General features: G+C 49.6%; 1 protein-coding gene across 2 annotated transcripts in view; it reads right to left on the bottom strand.

The window, feature by feature from the left end:
• Positions 1-5964: 5964 nt before the first annotated feature.
• LOC121579183 (clathrin interactor 1) overlaps positions 5965-11525 on the bottom strand; it is a 39948-nt gene continuing 34387 nt past the window's right edge. Inside the window, exons 9-12 of one of the 2 annotated variants that reach the window (XM_041893544.2) lie at positions 11424-11501; positions 8169-8431; positions 6652-6820; positions 5965-6522 (exon numbers count right to left, since the gene is read on the bottom strand). In XM_041893544.2, coding sequence (XP_041749478.1) covers positions 6152-6522; positions 6652-6820; positions 8169-8431; positions 11424-11501 — 881 coding nt within the window. In that variant the 3' untranslated portion in view covers positions 5965-6151. The remainder of the gene's footprint in view (positions 6523-6651; positions 6821-8168; positions 8432-11423; positions 11502-11525) is intronic. The other variant, XM_041893546.2, reaches the window with a different exon arrangement.

Here is an 11525-nt window from a genome sequence, read left to right as displayed (position 1 = left end):
CAAACCCTCCCCTACCCCTGAAGACGCTGGGCCAATTGTGCGCCTCACTATTGGACTCCTGATCAAGGTCGGTTGTGATACAGCCCGGGATCGAACCCGGGTCTGTAGTGACGCCTCTAGCACTGTGATGCAGTGCCTAGACCGCAATTTTACACATTTTGCTGTAGGGGTGGAGAGAAATGTTTGCAGTTTTTAATATACCTAAGTGAGACTGACTAACAAAATCAATGGCCCCCCCAGACAGTAATTACACCATGATAACACGTTTAGATTGCTGGCCGCTAAACTAAATTAGCAACAAAAAAATGTTTTAGCTGACATGGGCTAATTGACTGACTATCTGTGTACAACCACATTTTTCAATTGCACCTTGTGCATTCTACCTCAACTGAGGGCTTTCAAAAGGGGGGCCACCAGTTGCCCATCCCTGCTTTATCTCATGGAATTCAACGACTATCCCCCTCCCTCAAACTTGCCTTCATTGATAGGACAGCCAACATTAGCATGCACTCAAAAGCATTCTGAATTCATAGGGTACAGGCAGTTAAACCCCCACTATGGTGGAATAGTGAAAAGACAAATTGGCTGGGGTGAACATGGGTATCTAACTGGGCTGGTTTCAAATCTGACAATGAGTTGTGTTCTATGGCAACCTTGCATGTTACACAATCCTCCCTACAAAAAGATCAGGCTTCATCATCAGTCTGTAATTATGATAAATACTGTCTGCATTTCATAAAGGTGAAAGGATGCACAACTGCAATAATATTTAAGGGCTATATATAGTCCCTGTACATTGTATTGTGTGCCAAAACTCTATGCAATAGAATAGCCCACAAGGGAGAAGAAAGTGGAGGCCCTTCCTTGTGTTGCTGGTGGCTCAGGGGAGAGGCAGTGGAGGAGTCCCAGGGGACATCTATTCCCCAGCTTCACTGACACACTTCAAGAGCTCTGCAGAGCAGCGCAGGGCTCATTAGAATACGGTCACATCCTTAAACACACACGCTTGGAGATGTATTTTTAAGACAAACACCTGCAAAGGTGCTCCAACTCTCTGCAGTCCCCCTTCCTCTTTTGAAAGCCTCTCTTCTGACAACTTCAATTGGCACTCATGTTCAAGGCAGGCCCCAGTCTCCTCTTCCCAGTGCCCACAGCAAAGTCTTTTCGTTGTTTGAGAGATCAGAGATGTTATTCCAAGTAGTAGTGATAATGAAAACGAATAATAATCTGTCCAAATTATGTGGCTCCTCTACTGCAGTGACCTTGTTTAAAGAATAGAGAACATCTGAGTGGCCCCAGGAAGAGCATCCTAATGATTGCCATCTCCTGCATAACATCATGGGAGATGAAGGCTGTGCAAGATGTCAAAAATATTAGCTGGCAGAGGTTTCGGTACGACTAGCTAGTGTAAAAGAATAAACCACTCCTCGCTGCCTGTGTCTCCAGTGTGTTAGCACTGCCAACATGTTTAGGAAGAACAAGTACAGTTGACTCTCCTCTGCTCTGACTGAACAGATGCCAGGATGCCCACCCAGTCGAGTCGAGGCACATTGGGCATCCTGTAAACTGGTATCCCTGACACCTCAGCGCTCTAGCCAAAGGTGCCAGGGCCTTTGAAGTGACTGAGAAACCAATCAGAATTCCCCCCAAGACAACACATGCTTTAATTACCCCCATCTTGTTACTAATTAATCACTTTCATGTCCCGCTATCCCACCTCCTTCACTCTCTGGTTCAACCACAAACTTCATTTTCATCCAATTTGGGACCAAAAAAATGAATATTTGATGTAAATGACACTGTAGAAGCAAAGTGACTGTTGGTGTTGTCATTAGGTTTGTCAATGAGTATCCCCTTAAGCTCAAAACAGAACATAACTTCAAATAGAAGCTTTGCATGAGAAAGAATGTCCTTTTAGTCATGATTTAACGAACTGTTTAATGAAATACAGAAAATAATGTTGAGTACAATCCAAACTGTGTGTACTGAAAAGAAACTAGCTTATGAAAGAGATGATTTATCCTTATTTTTCACATTCGCATAAACTAATAATGATTTTAGTAACCCTCCCATTCATACAACATAATATAAATGAGCATAATATTACAGTCTGTATAATGTTAAGTATTAAAATATTAAACTAATACTACGGAATAATCTTGAGAGTAACAAAATAACAATTTGGTCATTTGGAACGTAATACCTAGGAGTGTGACAGGTCTCTGTTCCTCTGCATCTGTGCACAGAAGCAAATGGAGAGAAATGCTCACAAACACGCTCACAAACACGCTCACACACACGCTCACAAACACGCTCACACACACGCTCACAAACACGCTCACAAACACGCTCACACACACGCTCACACACACGCTCACAAACACGCTCACAAACACGCTCACAAACACGCTCACAAACACGCTCACAAACAAGCTAACACACACGCTCACACACACGCTCACACACACGCTCACACACACGCTCACACACACGCTCACACACACGCTCACACACACGCTCACACACACGCTCACAAACACGCTCACAAACACGCTCACACACACGCTCACACACACGCTCACAAACACGCTCACAAACACGCTCACAAACACGCTCACACACACGCTCACACACACGCTCACAAACACGCTCACACACACAAACACGCTCACAAACACGCTCACACACACGCTCACACACACGCTCACACACACGCTCACAAACACGCTCACACACACGCTCACACACACGCTCACACACACGCTCACAAACACGCTCACAAACACGCTCACACACACGCTCACACACACGCTCCACACACACGCTCACAACACGCTCACAAACACGCTCACAAACACGCTCACACACACGCTCACACACACGCTCACACACACGCTCACACACACGCTCACAAACACGCTCACAAACACGCTCACACACACGCTCACACACACGCTCACACAACACACGCTCACACACACGCTCACAAACACGCTCACAAACACGCTCACACACACGCTCACAAACACGCTCACACACACGCTCACAAACACGCTCACAAACACGCTCACACACACGCTCACACACACGCTCACAAACACGCTCACAAACACGCTCACACACACGCTCACAAACACGCTCACACACACGCTCACAAACACGCTCACAAACACGCTCACAAACACGCTCACACACACGCTCACACACACGCTCACAAACACGCTCACACACACGCTCACACACACGCTCACAAACACGCTCACACACACGCTCACAAACACGCTCACACACACGCTCACACACACGCTCACACACACGCTCACAAACACGCTCACAAACACGCTCACACACGCTCACACACACGCTCACAAACACGCTCACAAACACGCTCACAAACACGCTCACAAACACGCTCACACACACGCTCACAAACACGCTCACACACACGCTCACACACACGCTCACACACACGCTCACACACACGCTCACACACAAGTTTGAAGCAAGACACAAGCACTCTTTGAAACAACCTTCACAGTGGAGGGATGCGAGACAGAAACACCCGTTGGATGAGCCTTCACAGTGGAGAGAGACGAGACAGAAACACCCGTTGGATGAGCCTTCACAGTGGAGAGAGACGAGACAGAAACACCCGTTGGATGAGCCTTCACAGTGGAGAGAGACGAGACAGAAACACCCGTTGGATGAGGCTTCACAGTGGAGAGACGCGAGACAGAAACACCCGTTGGATGAGCCTTCACAGTGGAGAGACGCGAGACAGAAACACCCGTTGGATGAGCCTTCACAGTGGAGGGACGCGAGACAGAAACACCCGTTGGATGAGCCTTCACAGTGGAGAGACGCGAGACAGAAACGCCTGTTGGATGAGCCTTCACAGTGGAGAGAGACGAGACAGAAACACCCGTTGGATGAGCCTTCACAGTGGAGAGAGACGCGAGACAGAAACACCCGTTGGATGAGCCTTCACAGTGGAGAGAGACGAGACAGAAACACCCGTTGGATGAGGCTTCACAGTGGAGAGAGACGAGACAGAAACACCCGTTGGATGAGCCTTCACAGTGGAGAGAGACGCGAGACAGAAACGCCCGTTGGATGAGCCTTCACAGTGGAGAGAGACGCGAGACAGAAACGCCCGTTGGATGAGCCTTCACAGTGGAGAGCGTGATGAGGGGTACCCCTGGGCAGGTCAGAGGGACTCAGCCAAGGCCCAATCGCTTTCTCTCCCCCGTTGAAGTGCTAGGCAGGGATGCAGACAGTCTCACTCATCATCACAGTCAATAGTCTCCTCCCTTCACAGTCCCAATAACCCCCAGTTTCCCCATCACCACCCGGCCTGCCAGACCACTCCTGCTGGCCACACAGTCACACATCCCCACAATGACCTCACAACACGCCTCATACCTATATCAAGCTGTGGCATACATGGGCTTAATACCCATGAATATACTTAAAATACATGGGCTTAATATCTATGACTATACCGACTTATAAAGGACTAGAATGATCAAGGATCTCGATCAAATACTGATTGATTCTTGTGTCAGCCTTTGTGACCACACCCCTCATCAGAGACAAGGCATGGGCTTCACTGTGAGGCACCCTATAGAAGGAGAGGACAGCCTCTGTCTGGGCAACACTGGAACACTCTACATGATCCCATTGGGATGGAAAAGCAAATGGCACCCTGTTACCTTTCTAGTGCAGTAGTGTCTATAGGGAATACTGTGCCATTTGGGACCCAGTACAGAAGCTGCTGGTCCTCTGTAGCTCAACTGGTAGAGCACGGCGCTTGTAACGCCAAGGTAGTGGGTTCGATCCCCGGGACCACCCATACACAAAAATGTATGCACGCATGACTGTAAGTCGCTTTGGATAAAAGCGTCTGCTAAATGGCATATTATATTATTATTATTATTGTGGCCACCAGCTGTGTTGTTAACTCATAATATTAACTTGATTCTGATGGTTAACCCACTAAGATTGTGGAACAGGCAATAGAACCGAGGGAAATGAAAGTGCAGTTTAAACATACACCAGTAACAGAGATATAAATGTAACATGACATCAACACAAAACATGTAAAATAGGAATTTATTAACTTGGGGTACTTCTTTGTACTTTAAGCCCTCCACGTCATACTTTCCAAGACATCTTTAATAGCGCAATAATACTTTTCGTTTTTGCACACCAAAAATATATTTACATATTTCGCCACTACCGTTCTGAGTCCCGGCATGAAGTATGGTCAATGTGAGGTAATTCCAGAACTTTCTTCTGACATGTCTGAATCACAGACATGACAACATGAAAGTAGAAAAGGGACAAAGTAAAACACTTAACATGTTTTCTAAAGTATTTATCTGGTGTTGGTAGAAAGTATAATGTAGATGCTTTCAACCATTTACAAAATGTCATGTTAGATAAACCATTCCCGCCCAAAAACTAATTCAAACTCTTGATAGATTTTTTATATATATACACTGAGTGTACAAAACATCAAGGACACCTGCTCTTTCTATCACATAGACTGACCAGGTGAATCCAGGTGAAAGCTATGATCCTTTATTGATGTCACTTGTTAAATCCACTTCAATCAGTGTAGATGAAGGGGAGGAGACAGATAAAAGAAGGATTTTTAAGCCTTGAGACATGTATTGTGTATGCGTGCCATTCAGAGGGTGAATGGGAAAGACAAAAGATTTAAGTGCCTTTGAACAGGGTATGGTAGTAGGTGCCAGGCGCACCGGTTTGTGTGAAGAACTGCAACGCTGCTGGGTTTTTCACGCTCAACAGTTTCCTGTGTGTATCAAGAATGGTTCAACATCCAAAGGACATCCAGCCAACTTCACACAACTGTGGGAAGCGTTGGAGTCAACCTGGGCCAGCATCCCCTGTGGAACGCTTTCGAAATCTTGTAGAGTCCATGCCCTGACAAATTGAGGCTGTTCTGAGGGCAAAAGGGAGTGCAACTCAATTTTAGGAAGGTGTTCTTAATGTTTTGTACACTCAGTGTATATACGGATTGAAGGGTAACACCATTAGATATTTTTCAAGTAGTCCATGTATGCAGCTTTTCCTTCATAATGGTGTATTCTGAACGATACTCTTCCACACAAATCCTTCAGCTCTCTCATTTCCCGAAGTTGCCGAAGTTTGCGAAGGCATCTTGTTTGGGTTGCACCATGGCAGGGTTGACCATGGGCTGCCCTATGCACATCCCTGGCATACCCAGGGTGCCTTGCAGGCCCATGCCTGCGGGGGCCACGCCCATGTTCATTCCCATAATTCCCTGATTGACAGGCACTCCTCCCATTCCCATGGCGCCCATCCCCATGGTACCCGTTGCCATGGTGGGAGGCATGCCCAGGCCCATGGCGCTGGTGGGCATCATGGGGTTGGTGGAAAGTCTGATGGGTGTGGCTGTGGGCTGGACGTTCAGATTCAGGCCTCCAAAACTCTGAGCCAGGTTGATGGACGGCTGGACTCCTGAAAGCAGGGGATCTGAAATGACAAATATGCTGATGTTACTGTCAGTTAGATCTCCTTGCACTGACACAATGAAATTCACATTACAAGTGAGTTGACGGCCAACACAGAGAAATAAGTGAGGACAGTGAGTTAATAACAGACCTTGCTGTAACATGTTGTTGAGGCTGGGCTTGCAGTTGGTCGTCGGCATGCCAGGAGACAGGAAGTCCAGGCTGATGTTGACGCTGGGGTCCGACCATGTGGGGGGGAGGCAGGGCTTCTGGAGCCCTATGTGCTGGGGCAATAAGCCCCCCTGCACTGGCCCAAAGTTCTACAAAAACCCAAAGAAGAGACAACACAAAAACACAGGCCAGGTTATCACAATCATCTATCCTACAATCACACAACACCACATGGCCAAAAGTATGTGGACACCTGCTCATCCAACATCATGGGCATTAATATGGAGTTGGTCCCCCCTTTGCTGCTATAACAGCATCCACTCTTCTGGGAAGGCTTTCCGCTAGATGTTGGAACATTGCTGTGGGGACTTGCTTCCTTTCAGCCACAAGAGCATTAGTGATGTCGGCACTGATGTTGGGCGATTAGACCTGGCTCGCAGTCGGCTTTCCAATTAATCCAAAGGTGTTCGAAGGGGTTGAGGTCAGGGCTTTGTGCAGGCCAGTCAAGTTCTTCCACACCGATCTCGACAAACCATTTCTGTATGGACCTCACTTTGTGCACGGGGCATTGTCATGCTGAAACAGGAAAGGGCCTTCCCCAAACTGTTGCCACAAAGTTGGAAGCACAGAATCATCTAGAATGTCATTGTATGCTGTAGCATTAAGATTTCCCTTCACTGGAACTAGCCTGAACCATGAAAAACAGCCCCAGACCATTATTCCTCCTCCACCAAACTTTACAGTTGGAACTATGCATTGGGGCAGGTAGCGTTCTCCTGGCATCCGCCAAACCAAGATTTGTCCGTCGGACTGCCAGATGGTGAAGCGTGATTCATCAGTCCAGAGAACGCGTTTCCACTGCTCCAGAATCCAATGGCGGCAAGCTTTACACCACTACAGCCGACGCTTGGCATTGCGCATGGTGATCTTAGGCTTGTGTGCAGCTGGTCGGCCATGGAAACCCATTTCATGAAGCACCCGACGAACAGTTCATGTGCTGACGTTCCTTCCAGAGGCAGTTTGAAACTCAGTAGTGAGTGTTGCAACGAAGGACAGACAATTTTTACGCGCTTCAGCACACGGCAGTCCCGTTCTGTGAGCTTGTGTGGCCTACCACTTCGTGGCTGAGCCGTTGTTGCTCCTAGACGTTTCCACTTAACAATAACAGCACTTACAGTTGACCGGGGCCGCTCTAGCAGGTCAGAAATTTGACGAACTGACTTGTTGGAAAGGTGGCATCTTATGACGGTGCCACGTTGAAAGTCAATGAGCTCTTCAGTACGGGCCATTCCACTGCCAGTGTTTGTCTATGGAGATTGCATGGCTGTGTGCTCGATTTGTCAGCAACGGGTGTGGCTGAAATAGCCGAATCCACCAATTTGAAGGGGTGTCCACATCCTTTGTATTCACAACGTAGACCTCTTCCATGATAATGAGGCACTTCCAGCTATAACAATATCTCATGTAGTGAGGTGGGGGCCTGTGAGCCACCCGTACCTGTGATCTGGAGATGGGCAGGCCAGTGTTGGCGACACCCACACTCTGGGTACCACACATGGAGAAGGTCATGCTTTGGGAGGCGCTGAGGGATGTGTGATTGGAGCCCATCAGGTCAAATAAGTCAGCTGAGGGTGGAGTGGGGGCGGGGGCCGAGGCCGGGGGAGGCTGGATGCTACCAAACAGGTCTGTGATTGGCTGAGATGGAGGAGTGGTGGCCAGCGGACTGGAGAACGCATTCCAGTCCCCACTGGACCCTGGCCCTAGGGAGAGAAGAAAGGGTCATTTAGAAATGAAAGACTACATCAGATTCATAACTATGATAGCTATGAATCTCTATAGACACCCATCAACATCAACAATATAAACAGGTTGAAACTAATTGTGTTTCAATTTCATTTTAACAGTTTGAAAAAATGAATGTGTTGCTGTGCTTTTCTTAAAATCTAATCCAAATAAGTGAAGATGTTATTATCCACAGTGTTCAGCATTTCCAAGGACTTGAAGAGACCCCTGTAGCTCAGTTGGTAGAGCATGGCGCTTGCAACGCCAGGGTTGTGGGTTCGTTTCCCACGGGGGGCCAGTATGAAAAAATGTATGCACTCACTAACTGTAAGTCGCTCTGGATAAGAGCGTCTGCTAAATGACTCAAATGTAAAATAAGGCATGAGGCATGTCACATTTCTTCTCTAAGGGGGAGTTTTTGCACCCTGTCAGGCAGGCAGGTGAACAGTGAAGGTAACAGAGATCACCCCAAGGGGAGTACCAGCACTCATAGCCCAGAGCGTGTGCTAACACCAGAACCAGAGGCTACTGCACAGGACCACACACCAGGACCAGAGGCTACTGCACAGGACCACACACCAGGACCAGAGGCTACTGCACAGGACAACACACCAGAACCAGAGGCTACTGCACAGGACAACACACCAGAACCAGAGGCTACTGCACAGGACAACACACCAGGACCAGAGGCTACTGCACAGGACCACACACCAGAACCAGAGGCTACTGCACAGGACCACACACCAGAACCAGAGGCTACTGCACAGGACAACACACCAGGGCCAGAGGCTACTGCACAGGACCACATACCAGGACCAGAGGCTACTGCACAGGACCAGACACCAGGACCAGAGGCTACTGCACAGGACCACACACCAGGACCAGAGGCTACTGCACAGGACCACACACCAGGACCAGAGGCTACTGCACAGGACCACACACCAGGACCAGAGGCTACTGCACAGGACAACACACCAGAACCAGAGGCTACTGCACAGGACAACACACCAGGACCAGAGGCTACTGCACAGGACAACACACAACAGGACCAGAGGCTACTGCACAGGACAACACACCAGGACCAGAGGGTACTGCACAGGACAACACACCAGGGCCAGAGGCTACTGCACAGGACCACATACCAGGACCAGAGGCTACTGCACAGGACCAGACACCAGGACCAGAGGCTACTGCACAGGACCACACACCAGGACCAGAGGCTACTGCACAGGACCACATACCAGGACCAGAGGGTACTGCACAGGACAACACAACAGGACCAGAGGCTACTGCACAGGACAACACACCAGGACCAGAGGCTACTGCACAGGACAACACACCAGGACCAGAGGCCACTGCACAGGACAACACACAACAGGACCAGAGGGTACTGCACAGGACAACACACCAGGACCAGAGGCTACTGCACAGGACCACACACCAGAACCAGAGGCTACTGCACAGGACCACACACCAGGACCAGAGGCTACTGCACAGGACCAGACACCAGGACCAGAGGGTACTGCACAGGACAACACACCAGGACCAGAGGCCACTGCACAGGACAACACACAACAGGACCAGAGGGTACTGCACAGGACAACACACCAGGACCAGAGGCTACTGCACAGGACAACACACCAGGACCAGAGGCTACTGCACAGGACCACACACCAGGACCAGAGGCTACTGCACAGGACCAGACACCAGGACCAGAGGGTACTGCACAGGACAACACACCAGGACCAGAGGCTACTGCACAGGACAACACACAACAGGACCAGAGGCTACTGCACAGGACCACACACCAGGACCAGAGGCTACTGCACAGGACAACACACCAGAACCAGAGGCTACTGCACAGGACAACACACCAGGACCAGAGGCTACTGCACAGGACAACACACAACAGGACCAGAGGCTACTGCACAGGACCACACACCAGGACCAGAGGGTACTGCACAGGACAACACACCAGGACCAGAGGCTACTGCACAGGACCAGACACCAGGACCAGAGGGTACTGCACAGGACCACACACCAGAACCAGAGGCTACTGCACAGGACAACACACCAGGACCAGAGGCTACTGCACAGGACAACACACAACAGGACCAGAGGCTACTGCACAGGACCACACACCAGGACCAGAGGGTACTGCACAGGACAACACACCAGGACCAGAGGCTACTGCACAGGACCAGACACCAGGACCAGAGGGTACTGCACAGGACCACACACCAGGACCAGAGGCTACTGCACAGGACAACACACAACAGGACCAGAGGGTACTGCATGAGAACACATGCGCACGTGTACACACACAAATCCAAAGAGGACTCTGACAATAGCAGATAAACTGCCAAAGACTTGTTGCTGGGGCCTTCTCATCTTCCCTCCATATCTCTCTCTTTTCTCCCATCCATCCATCCATCCATCCATCCATCCATCCACCCACCCACCCACCCACCCACCCACCCATCCATCCAGCACGGAGCAGAGTGTGAAGGCTGGGGGAGATGAGCTGTGTCAAATGAGAGCTGACATGTGTCTGTCGTTATGAGGCTCAGCAGGTAGGACCTCCATCTGGACTCATCCCAGGCACATCAATATTACACCACCTTCACTTCCACAGGACAGGACATCACGTGGGCCGCAACCACAAACCCCTGGGCAGGAGATGGCACGGAGAGAGACGGGAGGGGGGCAGGATGGGGCAGGAGGGGGGCAGGGTGCTCTGTACTAAGGTATTCACCTCTTCGGTTTTCATTTACATTTACATCATTTAGCAGACGCTCTTATCCAGAGAGACTTACACATTTTCCCCTCACAAGCTGCTACAAGGTTTATGAAAACCAAGGCTTTCTGCTGGATTTATTGGGAAGTGGGAGTGGCCTGCCTAAGATTAAAGCTGTAATACAGACAGCAGATACTGTTCCGACAATGGAGAGGTGAAGCAGTGAGACGTACCGGCTGATGAAGGGAGACTGGCTGAGGCAGCTGGGGAGGAGAAGTCAGCAAAACCACAGATGAGGTCTGAACTTCCACCTGGATGGCGCGTGCACACACACA

The sequence above is a fragment of the Coregonus clupeaformis genome, chromosome 13, assembly GCF_020615455.1.
Source record: "Coregonus clupeaformis isolate EN_2021a chromosome 13, ASM2061545v1, whole genome shotgun sequence".
NCBI lineage: Eukaryota > Metazoa > Chordata > Actinopteri > Salmoniformes > Salmonidae > Coregonus > Coregonus clupeaformis.
This window is presented reverse-complemented; position numbering and strand designations above follow the sequence as displayed.